General features: G+C 36.1%; 1 protein-coding gene across 3 annotated transcripts in view; it reads left to right on the top strand.

Moving 5' to 3' along the window:
- Positions 1 to 17,316, top strand: part of CEP135 (centrosomal protein 135) — a 37,124-nt gene extending 19,808 nt beyond the window's left edge. Inside the window, exons 17-27 of one of the 3 annotated variants that reach the window (XM_050338848.1) lie at positions 1,703 to 1,818; positions 1,889 to 2,043; positions 2,538 to 2,593; positions 3,590 to 3,758; positions 7,204 to 7,314; positions 8,914 to 9,099; positions 9,990 to 10,199; positions 10,916 to 11,118; positions 14,541 to 14,645; positions 15,057 to 15,203; positions 16,727 to 17,316. In XM_050338848.1, coding sequence (XP_050194805.1) covers positions 1,703 to 1,818; positions 1,889 to 2,043; positions 2,538 to 2,593; positions 3,590 to 3,758; positions 7,204 to 7,314; positions 8,914 to 9,099; positions 9,990 to 10,199; positions 10,916 to 11,118; positions 14,541 to 14,645; positions 15,057 to 15,203; positions 16,727 to 16,748 — 1,480 coding nt within the window. In that variant the 3' untranslated portion in view covers positions 16,749 to 17,316. Of the gene's footprint in view, positions 1 to 1,702; positions 1,819 to 1,888; positions 2,044 to 2,537; positions 2,594 to 3,589; positions 3,759 to 7,203; positions 7,315 to 8,913; positions 9,100 to 9,989; positions 10,200 to 10,915; positions 11,119 to 13,396; positions 14,646 to 15,056; positions 15,204 to 16,726 lie in introns of those variants that run through there. The other 2 variants (XM_050338849.1, XR_007631898.1) reach the window with 2 other exon arrangements.
- The last annotated feature ends 4,722 nt before the right edge of the window (positions 17,317 to 22,038 follow it).

Here is a 22,038-nt window from a genome sequence, read left to right on the forward strand (position 1 = left end):
ATTTCCAAATGCAGTTTGTTAAAAGGAAGACAGATACCTTTGCAAACTGCAGCAGTAGGACCAGACTGTGCCAGTTTTACAAAGTTGTCAGTAATAGTGAAAATTTTACGCCCAGCAGCAGGCATTGGTATTCCACAATTGAGTGGTTCATGGAGCATCATTCCGTAATGGCATTTTTACACGAGTTGGTTTTTTGTATTGCTCTCTTTCATATGCTAATGCCATCACGTGCATACCACAGTTCTGAGAGCTGACATCTTATAATCCATAGACACAGTAGTGGGAATTCAACTAACTTGCTCAGAACTGGAGGATCAAGTGTATCCATGTATTTTTAAGGTCTGTTTAAACTTGCAGCATTATTGCTGTGCTCTTTTAAAGTTGTTTTAGAAAAGAGCTCCCATCAGCTGTCTAAATGTCATAGAACAAGGAAAAGGCTTAGAGAAAGTAGAAACAGAGTATTGAAAATCTGGGCAGAAATCTGAAAATACAGGTGGAAATGAGAACCTTTGATGTAAGAGATGACTGCAGGATAGATAATTCTGTAGATGATATCTTTTGAATGTTTTACAAGGGAAAACAGGATCTGTGCCTTATTCTCCCTTCCCGCCCTGAACAGTAGTACTACACTGCACTGTACACTAGTGGGGGATAACTGTGAAGAACCGAAGTTGAGAAGCAGGACTTGAAGTTCATTTAATGCTCCCGATTGCACAAAGAAGGCTCTTGGTAAAACAATTAGTGTATTTGTTTGTAAAATTGTGTCAATATTCATAAATACAAAATACCCTGTTAAGTTCCTTATAATTTCAGTAGAAGCATTGATATTATGAAAAGAAGGATACAAGGATAAGGGCTACAGTCATTTCAACATTTGGTTCTACTTTGTGCATGGTGGCAATTTGTTAGAACTGTGTTTCTCCCCCTCCCCTTGCTTTTTTTATTTCCTCTCAAAAATTTCACTCTGAACTGGGTGAGAGTACTCTTTATTTGCAAACATGCTGCATTCTGGATTGGTGGGGTTTTCCTAATAATGAAAAACTTCTGTAGCTTTTGTGGGATCTCAGTTGGGAGGGATTTTTATTTCCTGACTCGTCTTGTAAATAATCCATGTAATTACTTTGGAGTTTCGTTTTGCTTTTTTTTTTTCCTAAGTCACTCTGATATTTCTTTCCAAGAAAAACAACTATGTAGGTGGATGATTTAATGTATCTTTCAGGTTCTATACTTCTTAAAAATAGGATCAAAACTGTAGCTGTCAGTTTGTTTGCTTTTTAAAATGTATCATTGATAATCACTGCTATGAGCTACATATCAAAATCTTCGTAAAGCAACAGTCTAAAGACACAAGTAAAGAGGCACATGATGAAGAGTAACAGAAATCAGAGGAAGTGAGTGTTTTGGGTTATCATGGTGATCCCACTGAGGTTCCACTGCTGCATTTTGTAATGGTGTTGAGGTGGACTTGCAGCTGGGGTCTAGAGCAAACAAGTGTGTTGGCTTCAGAAATCCTTAAGTCCTCTGTCTCCTCAAGGAAGAGGACTAGTTAGTATGACACAACCCCATGCTGCAGGTTGGTGTGATGCAGCCCTTTCAGGAGGTTATGCTGGAATTGTGCCAGCACTTCAAGCAGTTTAAGAGCCATAAATTGAAGACTGTGAATAGGTCCCAAACTTCTTTCAACTGTACACGGATTTTACAGGCTCTTAAATGACCAGCTCCAGAGGTCTGTTGAAGATTTACAGCATCGCTTGTCCGTCAGGAAGGATGATCTACAGTCAGCTCAAGAAGAAATTGTAAAGCTAAAGGATAAAATAGGTAATCAGTAGTTATTTTTATGCTTATTTCCTGCTTTTAAAATAGAAAATACTTATTCTTTTATTTATAGATAGGTTAAACCAGAGGAGCACTTCACAGGATGAAGCAGTCAATGTGCTTAGAAATACTATTACTGTTTTGGATAAAGAAAAGGACAGTCTTCAAGAAACCGTGGATGAAAAAACAGAAAGAATTGCATGCTTAGATGACAACTTAGCTAACAAGGTATGTGCAGTAAAAGTACTACTTTGCAGTCCACTTGGGAATTTTTAAATCAGTTAATTTTTAAGAAGACATTTTTCCTGGATGACAGAGCCCGTTTAGAGCATTAGGCATCACACAGGCACTATGATTGGACATAGCCAATGCAAAGAGTCATTTGTCAACTCAGTAGCACTTTAATTATGAATGTTACTGTATTCTCTAAACACACCAGGAACACAAAGAAGTATTTTTTTGCATTTTGCATGTGGAGGTATTTATTGAGATACAAGATTCTAGCCTGAGGTGACAAAATCTGTGGCTTCCATCTTTTTTGATGACAAGACAATCCTTTCTCAGTAAAGATAAGAAGCTTGGAAATTTGAATGTACAAAGATGCAATTATTTATTGGCAAAGAGTTATAATAAAGGCTTGAATGAAAAGTTGTTTAAATTTAAGTATCTACTGTATTGCAATATACTGATACCTAGTAGAACTTTTGTTTTTATTTTCCTAGGAAAAAACAATTACTCATTTACGTCTAACTCTCTCTGAACTGGAGTCCTCAACAGAGTAAGTAAAGACTAGGATGCCTTCTTCAGAGATTTTATTTTACCTCGTGGTTTTAAAGTGAAAGTATTTGGCTATTTTAGTTATTTTGATGAAACTGAATTCATTCATTTAAGTCAAGTAAAGGAATGTGCTGTGTTGAGAAAGATGTACACAACTTTTGAAGAGACCTATTCTGCAATCATATTGCAGGCTGCCAGGATACTATTAAGACAACCATTAACAGTTTATCTATATTTATTTCCCTAAATTGGGAACATTTCTTAAATTAGTCAAGAAGTAGCTTTGTAGCACGCCACTCGATATTATTAGATTAACCCAGGTAAAATTCAGAGCTGAATTCTTAATTATTGGCAATCTAGTCCTAGCATAAACTACCATTACAGTCTTAATTAAAATATATTTATGTAGTTTTTAACTGGGCTTCATCTGGTCTTTCATTCTTGCCTCTTTTTGAGCATGACTTCTAAAACTATAGCTTCTTAAGAGAAAATATTTAAACACCAATATTTAAACTTTTAAAACCAACATAATTGAATATTTGCTGCATTGATGCATGAAATATCTGTGACAAAAAACTGATGCAAAATTTTACTTAAATTCACACATATTTATATCTCTATTTTTTTGTTTAGTCTCTTTCTTACTCTTTTGATTGTTGTCTTTCAGGTGTAAGCTATCTTCTTCCTCCTATGGTTTATAAAATATGCAATGGGTAACATACTGTAACCACTACTAAACACAGATAAACATAAGTATCTTTAATTGCTGTTTGCTTAATAAGTTGCATCATACCAGATAAATCTTCAAAGTTGAAAATGAATTCCATTTTATTTCTGCATCGTGACTTTTACATACTTGACTTACATTTATATTTCAACTCAGTTTATCAGCCTTGAGTAAGCAAGAATGCAGAGGCATTGTCCATGTCTCATCATTTTTGGCACTATGTGGTGTAGTACAGGAAGGAACAACTTAAATAATATTTTCACTTGATAGCCACATGAAGGACATGCTGAGCAGCAGAGACCGTGAGATATCCAGCCTACAGCGCCAGCTTGATACGTCCCAAGTAGAGCTTGCAGAAGTGGGAAGAGTAAAGGAAATGGCTCTGAAAGAAAACAGACGATTGCAAGATGACCTAGCTACAATGGCCAGAGAAAACCAAGTACAGTACATAATAGTGATGTATTAAACTGCTTATTGTTTGCTTATATATAGTGCTACATCAAAACTGCTGTAATCCCCGGTCTTGATTGGTATGTTTAATTATTGTTATTTCTTAGCACTGGGATGTTGAAATTGTAAAAGCAACTACTTCAGGTAACATAAGTGTAGTCAGTACAGTGGGGGGGAAATAGACAAGCCTTCAGTTTAGTCATCCTCCCCCAGATTAAAAAAGAAATCTGAATAAAGTTTTAAATAAAATAAATCTGGGACATAATTGTTTTTAATATAATGAAATTATGTTAATTGGTTATATCACTAGGTAGTTGGTATTTAATTGATAAAAATTACATTTTATTATCTGTGGAAGTGATTATTGAGAGAGCAAGGAACCACAAAAGCAGACAACAAATTGTTAGTCGGAAAGTGAGAGGGAGAGGAAGGAGATTGCTAGCACGTCTGAATTCATTCTGGTGCATAGTAACTCATTAATTTCAACCATTAGTTTCCATGAAATATTGGATTTATTGAGTGAGGATTTTTGCCAAGTTTTGAGATTAGGATGTTTTGGAATGTAGACTTTAATGTTTGTGTTCTGTGAGCTTTGGTAACAGTGGCTGTAAAGGGATATTGGCAAGTTTTTAATTTCTAGCCCTAGGTGAATTGCCATTCATGTGTGTTTCTCTGCAGGGATTTTGCTTTCACTGGTGAGTTGGAAAAGGTTAATGTTGGAGGAGAAAATATAAGAGGGCTTAACAACTAGAAGAGACAGAGAGATTGAAGAATACTTATTTTTAGGGTATGATAGTCCTGAATAGTCTGAATTTGCTTCCTGATTTCAGGAATGGATAAGGATTCACAATAAATGAGAATAGGAAGGGTTCCCTTTTCATTATGTCAAGGTTGTGTGGGCTTTTTAGACGGTGAATTCACAGGTGCCATCTATTTCCCTGGAAAAATGTTCTTGTTGGATTATCTTTACATAGGTCCCGGGCAGGTGGGGCTCGTTAGCCCTTAAAGGCAACCCACCTACGTCCTAAGGACCTCGCTGCCACCGTCCAAGCTCGCTTGGCCCCGGCAGATGAACCTTAGGATTAAAGGGTGGGCTCAGTTCCACGCACACTGTGTCTCACCTAAAAAATCCAATGCGCAGGCTGGAAGGTGGAAAGACCTTCCCCGGATCTTCGCTCGCGAAGACTGGCCATTATTTATTTATTTTACATAGGTAAAGTAGGTGTTGTGTATATACATACACACACAGGTGTCACCTTTATACATCCATAGATAGAAATATATATACACACAGGTTCAGCTGTATATTGCAGGGGTTTTGTGTGTGTATTTTGGGGTTTTTTTGGAGATTCTGTTCTGGTGCTTTATTTGACTGCTTGAAGAGTTTTTATTTGTATTAGTTTTATTTGATTTTATCTTTCTTTAGCTCTCTATTAGTTTAGAATCATAATGTACAATGCTAACAGCTGGCCAGTCAGTAGCTTCAGGCCAGAAAGCAGCTGGGATTTGGGTTATAATTGCCCAGTGGCCACTGAGTTGGTTCATGTGTATTCACAGTCAGATTTCCAGCTGGGAATTACATAAGTCCCTCTCAGCTGCTCATGGCTAAATCCATTTCCTTGTAAAGTGCATGCTATAAAGGCCTAACTTGAACTTATATGTCAGTTGTAGAATCAGACTTGAAATAAAATCTTGAAAGTCTTGAGGAATAAGCCATTTCCGTAGGTTATCACTGACTATTTTGTTGAAAGATGAGCTATCTGAAGTTTATGTAAATTAAATAAAAATGTTGCAAGACTGAAACAGTTGAAAGATTCAGTGGATTGGACTGTTCAATTACCATAATTGTTATTGTTCTTGTGGCATCTTCATCTTGAGATGTTCTCTTGGGGTCCACAATTAAACCAACCATTGGTGTGTAAGGCTCAATCTTTCAAAAGCCTATGGGGCTTATATAGTATTTCTCCTTTGTACTCTTAGCAATCGTCATTGCTCCATCTCTTCTTTCTTGGAATTCTCTGGATCTGGGATCTGTGGCTTGGGCAGCCTGATGTGCTTGTTAATCCCTCACATAGTTGGAGAAATAATGAGTTGGTTTTGTGAACCAGCTGATTGCTGCTGACCAAAAGCCTTCCAGATCCAAGTATATGATATGGATATCCCTGTATGATAGAATGTGCATATGGACAATATATAATAAAAATGTTCAGTGTCTTATAGGGCGAGTGACATTTTTTAGTGAGCTAAGCATTACAAACACCGTGTAGAGAATATGTGAGTGTGACCTAGAGAGCCAGCGCAAAATGCCACTGCAACTCATTACATTCAATTTGTATAGCAAATACAACTATTACAGCCCCTCATGAGACTCAGATACCTTTACAATTTTGATGCTGAGATTAAAATGTTTGTTTCAGTTTGCTGTAAATGCCAACACTAAAAATAATCAGGACTTTGTTAGCTAAAACATTTATTTCAGTTCTCTTCAGTTGGCCTGGCTGAATCTGATGCTAGAGAGTACAATAAAGCAGCATGTTTTAAGTGATGTAGTACCCTGAATAGTTCTTGCAAAACCTGTAGTGCAATACATAAATATGTGGATGTATTATTGAAATTAGATCTGCCATTCCCAAGCATCTAATAAGATGAAATGTTAAATATTATCGTAACGTGATGACTAAAGCTTTCCCATTGTGTTTGGGAAGGCTACCACTGAGATAAGCAGACTGATTCCATCATATGCTAAATAAGACACACAGTACAAAAGTACAAAAATTAATATTAATAGATGACAAAGAGAAGAAGGGGAAGAAATGAGGCAGTATCCTTTATTTCCCCCACATTTGATCATGGGGATAGAAAAAGATACTTCCTTTCTGGCTCTCTGGACTAGAGGACTCTGAGGAAGGTGAGAGCTGAACCTGAGAGGGCCAGAGTCAGCAGTTCAAATATCTATAACAAGTTCCATGGTGCATTTTTGATGTCTAAATATGATCTTAGTAATGCATTTAGGTTTTTTATCTTGCAATTCCACTTTAAAATGCATGTTCTTTTGTTATAAAGTTGATTTTCCAGTGACCTAAAACTTGCCTTCACTCAGGGATAGTGAATCTTATGGCTATAAAAATTCCAGCTTCCAAACATCATTACGTCGAATTTTCCAAAGATCAGTATGGTGTGTCATCAGGGAAGCTGCATATTTTATGAGCTGGTGTGATAGTCATTGTTTTCTGTGATTGTTCTTGCCTGGAAACCCTTTGGTGTATCTAAGGTGATAGGGAATATTTCTGAACCATATAAATCCCAAAGGCTTTTGCAGGTAGAATAGAAAAAAATCTAGGGCTTAGGCAATTACTTTGATTTAATCTGAGAAAGTATTATATAGTGATTAATTTACTGTAATGCACAGTTTTGCCTTTATGTTACCTCTTTAGGCTATCAGTACCGAGCTTGAAGATGCAATACGTGAAAAAGAAGAAATGAAAACCAGGGTTCATAATTATATAACTGAAGTTTCCAGATTTGAGACCTTGATAGCTTCAAAGGTAAAAATATAGTCTGTAGGCAGTCATTACTGTTTTCAGCAAGATTTGTATGGGTTGGGTCCGTTCTCCCTGCCTGTCCCATTTCCTTCTTTTATTTTGTCTTCTTTTCTCTGCACTGTTGATCATGTTCCATTCGGCCACAGTGCTGCAGAATAACAAACATATCATGTTTGAATATTGTTTTGCATTTTTAGGTTTTGACAAGGCAACTAGTAAAATATCCGGTACTGCTTCGTGATTGTAGGCAACAAGCAGCTTATACAATGGTCTTAAATATTTTACTCTTTTTGAAAAGAAAATTTTTTATCTAGTTGTGCATGAGAGTGTAAAGATAGTACTGCCAAAACAATGCTCTTGGTAGGTGTATTTTATCCTAATATTTGGATTCAAAAGTGTGATGTATATCAATTAAAACTTAAAAACAGTTAAAACAAGTAGAAATTGTGTCAAGACTACATGAACTGGCAAGTTTATTACATGAAATTAAAATGAGAAGAATGAGTTTTGATCTGACTTCAACTTGATGAATGCACGTAAATTCAAGCACTCTTTACAAGTAGAAACTGAAGGTTAGTGGAAAAATTAAGGTCAGTAGTATAGTTAGCTTAGAACTATCAATTTAAAACACTTGAAGCTTAGCTTTTAAGAATCTTACAATATATCATATGTCCAAAGTACTTCAGCTACAGGTTGGCCACATCTTTGGCAAATGAGAATCCAGTTATTCAGGGTGTGTACCAGGAAGCTGTAGAATATACAGACAGTGATCAGTTATGAATGGTTGATTTCAGAGTTTTGTCTAGTGTTACATCTGGATAATGCCTATGGAGACAAGGATTGTCTTTTCTGCACAGTGTTCACTTGCTTAATCATGAGTTTCTATTTCCTAATGCTCTGCCTGATCCTGTCTGCAGGAACAGTTCTGCAGGAAATGAAGGAATTTCAAAAACGTTAGCCTTCCTCTTTAGGTAAATCTGACTCGTACTAGCAACATGCATATCCTGCTGGGCATTATGTGAGCAGGGAAGAAGGGAATGTAGGTAAATAAGAAAAATTAATCACTACTTCGTAATATTCACTTGCAGTTTGGCCAAATTAAAATTTACAAGCAACATTTATTTTTACTGCACAAATGGTAAAGCTTCCAGTTTTGTACTTCTGTGGTAGACTGCTTAGGTGTATATGCTCAAATAGATTTTCAGTGTTAGAGCACAGTAAGTAAAAGAGCTGAAAACGGACTGCTGCTGGAATTTCTTGGAAAGGGCAGCACTCAGTATATCTCAGTAATGTGACCCTTGACAATGCAGAGAGATCTAAAATAACCCCTCTCCTGGGGCCTTGATACTCGTTAACAGCTTTTAAATGTAAGTACGTCCATTTTAATAAAACTGAATGCCATCACTGTATTTATTTGCTGTCTGGACTTGCAAAAGGGATGATGCCCTTTAGTAGTTGCCAGACAGCAGGATTAGGAAAATGAAGAAAGATCTACTTTCTTCTGAAAAAAAACCAAAAAAGATTGTAGGGAGTTGGCATGAAATAAGATCAATCACCCTGAAGGTATGTTGATTGTTACAGAGTGATTTACTGTTTTATTAGGAACAAGAAAACCAAGAATTGTTAGCAAAATTCCAGATGCTCCATACACAAGCTGAAGACTGGGAAATGAAGGCTCATCAGGCTGAAGGAGAAAGCAGCTCAATACGACTGGAACTCCTTTCAGTAGATACAGATCGGAGACATCTTCGAGAGAGAGTAGACCTTCTGGAAAAAGAGATTCAAGGGGTAATAACTTGTGCAATGAAATTTTCTCAGGGAAAGTGGGATACATTCAGATGTTTTTCAATGAAGTCAATGTGGTATTTTTAACATATTAATATAAAATAATTTCTATATGTGAATGTTTCAAATATGGACACTTGAGTTTTTGAAACAGTGACTGGTTTTGTTTAGATGTGCTTTCCTCCTCCCTGCTTTCCCAAAGTTAGAATAATGGCATATGTTTTGGTAGTTTTGGAACTCTTCTGTTAGGTTATTATTGCTATTATGATACTGTCTCTGTAAGAAACTTTTGTACATTGCTTCAAAATGTTTGCACGTAGCTTTTATGAGTACTTTCTAAGCTTAGATTTTATATTTCTTTGAAGCTTTGAATGAGGTATTTGAAGCATTGGTGGCTGGAGTCAAGGTAAAAATCTGGTAGACATAGTCCAAATCCAGAATCAGGATTCCATGATACTGAAACCTAGACCAGTATCATAGAACATAATGAGGTTTATATTATAGAAGCAATAACTTCATGGACGTGAAGTCCTAGAGTATAATTATTGTGTATTGACTACATTTTGTCTCATGCCAAAAAGAGTTAGAGACTCTGTTGTAAGCCGGGTAAACAATAAGCTGTGTTTTTGGAGGTTTAAGCTTTTTAATTCTCTGAAGCTGGAATACAGCCTCATTCCACTCTTTTATAGTACTTGTATAATTCTTCAAGATGGTGACTAAAAATTTTATTAGTTGTCCTCAGCTATGATTTAGGGAAAGGGAAGGAGTGTACTATAAAGTTAGTTTTATAGGGAAAGTTAAAGAGAAACTAAAGTATTAAGAAAGCCCAAGTTATTAAACAGAAGACTGTTCAGTTTAACACTGAAGGTGTATCCGTATTTGTCTTTGTTTAGCATATTGTTGCACATCAAGTATATGAATCTCAGATCTCCTCCATTACGAAAAATATGTCCAAATTGGAAGAGGATCTTAAACGTGAAAATCAGGATAAGGCTGCTCTGTTAGCAGACCTGACTTCTGTGAGGGAACTCTGTGTGAAACTTGAGTCTGGCAAAGAACATTTGTCTCGACAACTGACATCCAAAAGCATGGATTATGAAAGGGTAAGCAGAAAAGGCAAATTTAATTTGCTGTAATAAGATAACTTCCTTTGCTTTTAATGGTTTTGGGAGAAAAGAAACTTCTGAGAGCAAGTCAAGTTTAATTTACATCACTAGTTTCCCATTTTTTATATGAATTATAAATTTTACAGTATTTAGATCTGTATCTGTGGGTTTTGTACAAAAAGATGGAGTTTCTTTCATTTGTTATCAATGCAAAATGTTGCAGCTGTAGTTTTTGCGATACCAGAGACAAGTTATATGGGTTTTTTTGTTTGTTTTTTAATTTGCTCAAATTTTCAACTTACCAAAAGCAAATAGTGCACTTCTTATTTAGATATTAAAGACCTTTTCTTAATGGCTTTCTTCAGTTAAATTGAAATTTAGATACAGCTGATTTTGTCTTTATTTAGTGACTTGGTCAGGCTTTCTGGTACTGTATATTCAAGATCTCAAGAACAGTAGAATTTGTTTATATTCATAAAACTTATGAGAAAAACAAGTATTCCTACATTTTAAGCAAAATATACAGCTTGAATAGTTTTAAACTAAGTATAGTTTAGAATAATTGTAGGCTTTAACTTGTTTTGTGAGCTCAGTTTCCTTTTCTTTTTTATGAGACTTACGATTATTTCAGATTTTATAACAACTCTTCACAAAATAGAATTCTCTGTGTTTGTAAACCAGTGTATTAATAATGTATAAAATTTGTGCCTTAGGTTCTAGGAGAATTAGAAGATATAAAATCAGAAGTAGAGTTGCTGAAAAAGCAGTTATCCAGTGAGAGACTTACAGTTCAGAATCTTGAAACATTACTGGCTACTAGTAGAGACAAAGAATTTCAGAACCAATTAACATCCCAAGAGAAAGATACCGAAATTCAGTTACTGAAAGACAAGCTAACACTTGCTGAGAGCAAACTGTAAGTTTTAACAAGTGTATGTGTGTTACGTGGTTTACAAAAAAAACTATTTCTGTGTGACAATGCTTATTCACAAAATCTGGATGTTCAGTATGGTCGAGCAGATTTTTGCAGCAATGTCTTTTGGTCTTTCTTGACATCATTAACTTAAAGTTTCTTTACAGATCTTTCATACTGCTTTCATTAATCAGCACTTTGATGGACAGCTGTTTAGTGCAGGCTGTAAACTTAAACAGGAGTTCCAAAGAAAACATACTCCAAATAAAATTTTAACACATGTTTACGGCTCACAAAAAAATTACAAAGTATGTTAAATCCATTGTAAGTGTGAATTGCTTATCTACTGAAGATGCCTGTTATCCTTACTTTGATTAAAGTAGAATCACTTACATAATAAATAGTGAAGTCATAGTGCTTAAAAAAAGCAAAGGTACTTTTGCTGCTGTTGATATTAACTGTTAAGGAAAAAGTCCTGTATCCAGTTATTGCTCCTTTGAAATATAAAGAGAACTGAACCCAACACCTACGCTATATGTGGCGAGCAACTTCTTATACTGTGCATCTGCCTGAAGAAGAAATAACTTTTAAACACACTTGTAGAAGAAAGACTAATCTGTTTGGAGCAATGAAGTTAAGGGGGGGATATTTTGTCTATGTGAAATTCATGTACGAGAGAAGTGGAGGGGTTAAAAGTTTTTCTTCATGTTATGGACCAGTGAATTTGAAGTGTCCATGACACTTGTCATCTTAGAATCATTTAGATTGGGAAAGACTGTTAAGATCACCAAGTCAAACTGTTAAACTAAGACTGCCAAGTATCATGACATGATAGTTCTCCAAGGGAAACATTAGGCAGTGACTGTAGTGATAGCTCTGCATTAAAGAGCAGGAAGGAGGAGTAGCAGCTGAATGGAGATGGTAGTGAAGAGTAAAGTCCAAGTAGAATTTCAGACAAAGGAAAACAGATACACCACAGTTAGTAAACACTAAGGTAGGGAGAGAAAGAAAATGTGTGGAAGGTAATAGGACAGATAATGCTCCTTATGAGATACAGAATGTAGCAACCTTAAGCAGATAAAAACTGTCTGTGACTTGGTGACACAGATGTGCAAGAAAAATGCTTTTGATTGATTTACATAGAGGCTGCAGCTTAGGGCTGATGATGGTCCACCTCAAGTAGCAGCAGTCTCTATGGCTCTGTAGATGACAACAGTATTAATCACCCTTGTGCAACTAATTGCTTCCTGCTTTAGTATTGCCAATTTTGGTTTACTTTGGGGGAAAAATGTTATTTGCATACAATGAACATAAACTAATGGAAAGTCACAATTATAAAGTTAAATGTGAAAGTTAATAAAAACACAAACCAGCACAAACCCCCCAAAACCAGGAAATAAGGAGGTTTTAATTTAAATAGAATTTAGTTACTTTGTGTGCAAACATTGTAAAATTCTGTTTAACTAACCTCATAGTAATTTTTTCACTATTTTTCTTCTGCACACATTGTAGGGCTCATTTCTTGTTTGTTGTAGATGTCAGTACTTGCATTTTTAGTAGTATGGGATACTGCAGGAAGAAGGAAAACCTCTTGGAGGAAGAGTGGCTATTCTACTGAATTGTTTTCCTCTGTTTATCTCAAAGGTTCTGCATGTTGCTAGGTAAACATTCACGTGTGAGAACTAGCTGTGTATACCTTGTTTTCTACTATTTGGTTTGTAGCAGTTGCAGTCTAAAGAACAGGAAGTTTAGTTTAAATGCTCACAGTTGTGACTGAAGTATGTGACAATTAGGTTCGTGTCTTGTAAAATACAAAAATTCATTTGGCTTGGCAACAACCTCTGACTTTAGGATTCTCAGAAATAAGTTTAACTTGTGAAATTCTCCAGTGCTGTAATTATGAGCTCTGTAGAGTGAGTAGTTGCATTACTTGGAGTGCTATTTGGGTGATAGTATTGTGAAGGAGATCTTGAGGCTCTAGAGTGAATAAAGTATTAAAGAATATGAAATAGCTACACTACTTATTGAGAGCTATCTGTATCTACTGGGAAAAAGACAGATTTCCTGTGAAAATTGTATATCATTGTGTAAACTTAAATGATGATTACTGTGCATAAGGGTTTCAAATTACAATATTTCTAAATTTTGAGTTATTTACTTCATGCTCTTAATTTTAATTGTCATTGACATGGAATAACCTGAGAACTCACAAAGTGTTTGCTTTCTTTTCTTGTTTTACAATAATGATACTGGCCCCGAATTCTTACCTCCATCCTGAAAGCATATGCCTGTCTCTGAAGGACTTAGAATAAAATATCATCGAGATCTCTTGTCTTCTGCATCTGTTCTCAACATACTGGATCAAGATACCATTCTAGGAATTTTACCGATGAATAGGGACTGTGGGAAAAAATGTTCTGCAGTTCTTTTTGGAACAAATCTCTTAAGTAGTTTGCATCTTCCTGGAGTCAAAGACCAGCGGGTGCCAGACAGGAAGCCTGTGACTGACCTAGGATTGGAACTTGTTTTTCAGAATTCCGGTCCAGTGCTTTAGCAATAGACAAGTACAACTTTGCTTCTCCAGAAGTGACTTTTGAGCACTCCACCTCATACTGGCTTTGAAGACTGTATGGAATAACACAGATTCTCATTTAGAACAACTTATGTCTAGATTCTCATTTAGACAACTTATTTTACACTCAATATTTTTTTTTCTTCCTTTATAAAGAATTAATAGTATTTTGCAATCAAGCATTGAGTTGGTCAAGCTGATGATTTACTAAGAAGTACATTCAATTATGTTAGTTAAGATTTTCAAGGTTGCTTTTCATTTTGATTCTTGCAGTTGAAACAGTTGGGCCCAAACAACAAGGTTAGAGTTGACAAACCTTGAGACTCTGGGTTGTGCTGGTCTGGTGTTTGCATTAGTACATTTTTTACATAGATTTGATTCAGTAGTTTTCATTGCTAGCCAGATAGTTCCAGGCTACTTGATATAATTTTTACTGTTATGTTGGTATTTTTTGTGGATTCTTACTGCTTTTTTCTTCCCTTTTTTTTAAATGTACACATAAAGACTATCTCACATTGCAAAAGAGGGTAGTAAATCAATAAATTAATGTTTGAATTGGTTTGTCTGTTTTTGTAAAACATGTCTGTGTATACCTTTGTCTGAAAAAGAACACAATGTAGTTAAGATATAGTGAGAGCTTCTCACTTCATTCTCACCTTACTTCTTCTGGAAACACTGTGTTGCATGCACTTGGTTCTTACTTTCTTGCTTCTAATTTGTCTTTGATTTGGTCTGTGTGAAGGAACGTGTTTAGTATCTGGTTTTGTTTTATCTTGCTCTAAATTATCTTAGCTCCTAGCTGATGGTGTTCAAAGAAAACTTTGTTGCTTTTCATGATTTTTTTTTTTTTTAGAAGCAGCCATAATAGAGAGGTTTCCTTACTTCGAAGTAAAGCTGCACAGCTGCAGACTGACTGCGATGTTTTAAAAAGGCAACTGACAACTGAGCGGTTTGAACGGTAAGATGCTGCTTTTTCAGTGAGTTGGCTCTTCTCATTTCTTCTTTCTCACTTTTAAAACTTGCTTTTTTCAATAGTAAGAAACTTTTATGGAAGAGACTGTTCCTCTTGCTGAGCAAAATATAATATGCTCATCTTGAAAACTGCTTAATTAAAAAAGAAAGAAAAATCTTACATAGTTTCTGAATTTTCTTGTAAATTTTATGAGTTAACCACTGCCTCTAAAAATAAAAAAATTCGTTCTCATGAAAACAAGAATAAAATTGAGTGACTTCACAAGAAAACAAAACTTCTTGCAAAGTGTTGTGAAAAATCACCAAGTAAAAATACAGAGAAAAAAAGTTATATTTTCTTCCTTTAACATCGTGCAGTCCCAAGTGCTGTGTAACTAAAATTGCCGTTTGTTGGCAGAGAACGTGCAATTCAGGAAATGCGCCGACATGGTCTCTCGACATCATCACTACGCGCTTCGCCTCCTCTCAGTTCAACGTTCAGGTCTCCCTCACGTTCCCCTGAACGGAGCGTTGTAAGGACAGCTGATCAGGCATCAGCTGAAAAGTAAGTCATTTGATTCTAGCAGGCTGTTTCTGTTTAAGAGTTAAGTTTAAGCTGTTTCTAAATAAAACCTTTCTGATTATTTGAAGTTGTTAAACTCTTCAGATGTTTCTAAGTTCTGCTTTTGCTGTCTCTCCTACTATAAAATGTTGATTGAGAATAGTGGATGCAAAGTGCTCTCGAAAGACCATATAATAGAATGGATTCTCATTCCTGTTTTTGTTAATGGTCTTGCACAAGCTGACAGCTGCTTGTGTTGCCTGCTTATTATTGTCATTACTTATATCCAAATATATTTTGCCAGTTTATTATTGTTAACAGTTATCTCCAAACAACAAATGGTTCATATTGAGAGAAATGCTGTGAAATTCTCTCAAGTACAGCAATGAAGGACAAACACTCCACAGAAGAGAGTCCAACTAAAATGCATTTGAACCTTATGCATTAGATGAAGCTGTCTCCAAAACAAGTGCATAAAAATAATTAGGCCTGGTTATTGGCTTTATATCCTGCCTGTCCTATATTGCATAATAAATTGCAGTGAAGAGCAGAAGGATAGGGAGAGATAAACAGTGATTGTTGTCGGAAATACATGTGCTGTAGCAGCTCATGAATCTGACAGATTTTAAAGTTTATTTTTATGGCTTGTTCATAAGTTTACTTTTGTTAACAAAAATACAGGTTTCTTGAGAACTGAGCTCAGCTTGACCACATTGTCAGCATTTTTTCTCTTCTGAGAGTTTTTGAGCAAAGGAAAAAACAGAAACTAGCAAATGAGATGTCAGTGGGGATGAAACAGCAGTTACAACTCTTGGTTTACTGGTGAGCCATTAGGCGCACCCTGTTATGTTGCAAATCAACATTTTGACTGAGATGATCACATATAATATGTTTTTGAGAAAGAGTTCTTTCCTTGCGTTACAGCGAGTCCTGAGAGCAAAAAAAGTCCAGTTGCTGTATTTGAAGAAAACAGTGTAGTGCACTATTTTTGTCCTAATATTTGCATACTTTAACAATGACAGCTCTGTACCATATCTTATCAGAAAATATCCCATTTTCATTAAGTATGTGTTTTTAAAGGAAATGGGTTTTAACAACTGAATTCACATGCAGTTGTTATGCATGTCTTGCCTTTTAAACCAATCAGTCGGCGTTACGGTAGAATGATCTCAGCAGTACTGTCACTGTCTTTCATCCTACTTATTTATTTCTTCTTGGGAGCTCACCACAGTAAAATCTATTTTGTAATTACTGTTCTGTAGTGTTACGACTGTCTCCTTCTCTAATCTGATTCCATCTTCTCAAGAAAATTTTTCTTCCTTCTCATCTCCCTTCTCTTTGTAACTCATTGAGCAACGAGTCAATGAACTGAATGCAGAGTTTTAGATAATATGCTAATAGTTGATATTCAGGAATAACAGAAGAGAATATGAGGAGGCTAAAGTTAATTATTACTATTTATCCTAATATTTATTACTAAAATAAAATAGTTAACTTTATTTTGACATTTTTTCTTTCTCCACCAGAAATGTGAGCTTCAAGGAATAACCAGTACTTAAGCAACTGAAGCCTTATCTTGTTATAAAGACTTTTTTTTTTTTTAATTATGAAGACTGTCTTGTATTCTACCTCTGTTTTCTTCAAATCAGTGATTACCTTTGAAATCTCTGAGAAAGGGTGAAGTAATCAACTTTGCAAAATTCCACTTTCCTAACTGGTGGGGATGGCTATTTTTCTGCTGGCTGTTTGACAGGTTTTGTATCAAGCCTGACTAAGTTTTGTTATGACTTTCGAAACATAATAATTATAAGAAGGAAACGAGTACTTGATTTGACAATCTCTTGTTTTCGTTTTACTATTGTGTTTGTTTGCTTATCTCATATGATTGCAGAAGTTCATTCATCTTATTATGAGCTAACAGAATAACATCCACAATTGTCTTACAAATGCTGAGCCAGTGTATGTTTTATACTCATGATGAATTCCTATATTTAAGCTTCTAACAAGTTGTTTTCTGTTTGCAGGTCATACTTCATGGTATTTAAAAGTATTGTTTGTCTATTTTGTGAATGTATTTTGTTTACCTTTTCTTAATAAAAATATGTATCAATCTTTATTACTGTTTTTGTCAACTAACTTTTCTCCTTTTATTCAACCTTTGTGTGAAATTACTCTTTAAATAACCCTATATTAAGTAAAAAGTTAAGAGAAAAATTACATTTTAAAGATGTATTAAAATGCTATAAATATTATAAATTTCTAAAATACTTTATATTCAAACTTTTGAATCATATCTGGAGATATTTTTCAAATGTCTGTTTTAAAAGTTCAGAGCAACACCTGGAATCCTTTGCACAGTTAAGCTCAAGCTGTTGAAGAGGTGACACAGGACTTTATGTTGTGACATACGTATTAGGTAAATGAAGCGAGAACTAATCTTTAAAATATCTGGTGTATTTAGCAGAGGAGCATTTCAAACTTGGGCTTTGAAGTAAGATGTGATTAAGTGATCACAGGATATACTCTTAATGTCCATCTATACAAATAATTGTGTATCATATCCTTCTATTTGAGAACATGCAGTTTTCTCTACACACCATCAGCTTGACATGTTGTGAATTCATAGGACTTATAGAGAGGTCTAGAAATGGGAGTATGCATTGCTGCACATCCTTGTACTGGCCAACAGGTAGTGTTCTGCTTGCCTATTGTTCAATAAAAAGCTGTGATTTCCAGATAACATTACAAGCATCTCTGAAGTGTAAGCCACATATTAAATAACATGGAAAAAAATCCCTTTTTTGCTCTTAGATTTTTTCTATGTTGCACTAAGATTGTTATACTTAGTAATTATAAAGAATATTGCATTACCTGGAAATATTATGTCATATATATTAAATTCTACTACTTAAAGCCAACTCAGAATGCCCATTCAGAAGTATCTGAAAATAGCTTTCTGAGCCATAGAAGGAACAATATATATATTCATAGTGAGTGCATCTCATACATTTTATTTTCTAGGTCTTTCATTTGCCAGTTATAGGAATGGGGAGGTTGTCATCTCTAAATGTTACTTATACTGTTTGTAATTAAGTCAGTAGTTTCCACTGATGCTAATTGGCGTTAATTATTCAGGGTGAAGCAGCTCAGTAAGAAAGAGAAAACTCATGTAAGAAAGAGAAGACTCTTGATGTCTTCAGTGGTTACTTTTAAATACTTTATTTTGTATATAAACCCTCTTAAACTGGAATCTAAATTTTTTAAAAAGCAGGTGTTCCATTGTATTGAAAGCAGTATATTTCATCTTACCAAAAGATATATATTTTGACATTACAATTAAAACCATAATACTTCAATTAATAGTAATTCCTACGTGGATATAACTTATGAAGAATTAGCAGCTCGTCGAGCACAGCTATTATAATAAAACTGGTATCATTTTGGTGACCAAAGCCTTTGCAGGTTTCTCATATTAAAATATTAAAACATTACTAATATTCGGTTGTAGTATAGCTGTCGTTTTGCCTTCTTGTTACTATTATTTTATATACACGTAAACAACTAGAAGAAAACAAAAGTAAATTTTATACAACCTTGCTTTAACATCAAGTATTTCATTTTGTGAAATAGAAAACAAGCACAAGTTTGTGGAATATTTAAATTCTTGGACTACTGTATATGTCATGTATGAAAGAAGCCTTATGTGAGTCAGGATGTTAATGTGACTATCTGAACTCTGCTCAAAAGCTTCTGTGCAGTCCTCAGCTTCTGGAAGATCAGAAGCACATGGGAGCCTCATGACCTGTTGTAGTCCTCAGTTGGTGTTGAGAGTGTGGCAGACATGAAATGAAGGGAAAACTCTGCATACTCAGGTTATCTGCAGCTGGAGGGGGAGGAAAAATAACTTTAGAAAAATAATAAAGGTGAAGCAATAATCATTGGGGCTGTTTTTCTATGAAACAAGGAAAGTCTAATGTCAGAAGCAGGGGCAACTAGAGATAATAAAAGGACAGGTTTTTTCAATGTATGAAAACCTAAATTGCTCAGTTAAACAAATGCTGTTATTCCTAAATGACACCGTAGGACTACAGACTTTTGTATTGGTTTTTTTTTTAATCATTCCTTGGGACAGAACTTTGTACTTTTTCTTTTCTAACAGTGTAAGAAACCGGTGGTCTGTGGTTTTGGTACCCTCGTCTTATAACTTTATTTATATAGATATTCCAGTTTCATTTCATCCTCTGATCCTTCACGGGTCACACAAAGATCATAACAGCTGCAGCAGCATTAATTCCTGGAACTACAGTCTTACCATTCCTCCTCCAGTGTAAATGGTAAGGAAGAGGAAGCCCTGATGCTGTGCAAGCACTGAGCAGCAATAGCTGAAACACTGGAGTGTTATCAGTGGCTGGTGTATTAATGCAGTGGTCCAGCCACAAACGGCAGAGAACTCCTCTGTCTTCTGTCAGGCTGCAATGTTACCTCTGCCACAATGCCCACCAACACACAGCAGAACAAGCACGGAGCACTCTGGCAGATTCCCTGCACAGGGGCAGCCCATTCCAGCATATGGACTGCAGACATGGCATGGCCAAGGTAACCCCAGCACACGATGTGTTCTGTAAAGCTCCCAGTACAACACGGACATGGACGTTCTTGGCAAGTCCAGCAAAGACCCCCAAAGATGATTAAGGGATTGGAGCATCTCTCACATGAAGAGCCGTCTGAGCAAGCTGGGGTTATTCAGCCTTGAGAAAAGAAATCCTGAGAGAGTGAACATCTCCATATACATAAATAACTGTGGGTGGGAGTAAAAAGTGGGTGGGAGTAAAAAGACTGAGACAGTCTCTTCTCGGTTGTACCCAGGGGAGTTGCAAGACAATGGGCACAAATCAAAATACAGGGAATTCCACGTAAAGCATAAGAAGTATTTTTGTCGCATGAGAGTGGTCAAACAGTGCAACAGGCTGCCCAGAATGGTTGTGGAGTCTCTATCCACAGAGGTATTCAAAACCCACTGAGGGGCAGTCCTGGACGGCCTGCTGCAGACGACTCTTCTTTGAGCAAGGGGTTGGACTAAGAAGTCTTCAGAGGAGCAACAATTCTGTGACTGTGGGAAACTTTCCTACAGTTCCACACAGCAATGCGATCAGGTAAGTACTTATCCAGCTGTGATGACATCTTTATTCTGATCTATATTATGATCTTTGACTTCTGAAAAATCACAAGTATAAAAATAATTGCCATTGTTTTGTCTCCATATTTGGATTTATCTACATTAGAGCTCAAGTGAGTTTTGGAATTTATTATGGTAGTTGCCTATCCCACCTGTGTCTGCTGCTAGCTCAACATCATCCAAGCAGAGCTGCCTCACCAGCACTGTCAGCAGTGTGTCCTTTACCATTTCAAGGTGATGGCGCAGGCGTTAAACTAACTAAAGTGGCAAAATAGCAATTGGAAGAAAGTGGGAAAAATGAGAATGTCAGTGGCTTCTTCTCAGTTTTAGTACTTCTGAGCAGAGACAGCTGTATTTTCATGAACACAAACAAATGAGTTTCAGTGTGATTAGTCAGCTGTGAGTCAGTCAAGGTCTGCAGGAGCAGATACTGCTTTTGAGGGAGATGCTCTTTGAGTTCTTTGAGCTTTTAAGTCCAAAGGAGCACGTTGGCATTTGAGCTTGTTCTTATTTGAAAAGAGATGGGGGGGTTGCTGGACTATAGCTGTGTCTGCAATCTTTATCAGTACCCATTTGCCCTGCATAAATGCATAAAGATGCTGAGTGGGAGGCAGGCGCCCCCTCCTTACTCCTGGCTTTTACATGGTGTTTTTGTGCCACCTAGTGGACCTGGGTCTTTTCAAGCAATCATGGCACGTCCTGGACAGGTTTGGGTTTCTCCATAGAAATTCTAGATTTTTAATATTTCAGTAATAAAAGCTACTAAACCCAAAGTGAAAAAAATTGCTAATAAAGCTACGTGTGCCTAAAGCCCATTTATCACTTTGCCACTGAGGTTTGTGACTGCATTACTTTACAGAAATTGTCAGTTCTCAAGGGAAAAGTAAAATCTCATTTTAACTTATTTTCTGCTCCAGACAAGTAAGAAGATAGACCTTTGCCAAGAAAGGTCTCATGTAATTGAGCAATTTCACTGATCTGAAGGAACTGGCAAAGGCTGAATTCACCTCTTTCCTGGTGGCTACTTTTGAAGTTTTCTCTCTGTACCATCCAATTCTACGTCTTAAAAATGTGCAAGCGCTGCAATAGCAACAAAGCAAAACACAGCAAACCCCCTGAATCTTTTGGAGGAGTGTTACAAAATTTAGCTCTGGTAATTGAGGTGCTTTGTATACATATGTTTTGGATTTAAATATATTTATATTTTATATATATATATATATGCACTTGCAAATGTAAAGATAGCATTCAATATACTTAACAGCCACCTAAATACTAGAGCTGGTGCATGAGCTTAAAATTCCGAGTTATCTGTGCCCTGTATCCTATAGCTTTGGTTGTGAAGGGACTGAAAAGGGAATGGACTGCACCTCCTAGGACTTGTATGACTGGTCATCTCTAGAAGCTTGCAGGTGAAAAAGTGATTCCTAACAACTGACACTTATTTCAGAGTCGCAGACTAGTTTCTTACACAAGTATCACTTTGACTCAGGAATTCACTGAGCTACAAATCACTAAGGAGGGGGAGAGTATCGGTAAATGCCTGCCTAAACTTATAATCCTTCCTTTAAAACATCTGTTACTGGGCACAGTCAGAGACAAAAGAAGCATGAGAGAACTCTTTGATCTGACCCAGCATGGGTGTCATTTTTCTGTAAGACC

Source organism: Myiozetetes cayanensis, unplaced genomic scaffold (assembly GCF_022539395.1).
Source record: "Myiozetetes cayanensis isolate MyiCay16 unplaced genomic scaffold, myiCay2020 scf7, whole genome shotgun sequence".
Lineage (NCBI taxonomy): Eukaryota > Metazoa > Chordata > Aves > Passeriformes > Tyrannidae > Myiozetetes > Myiozetetes cayanensis.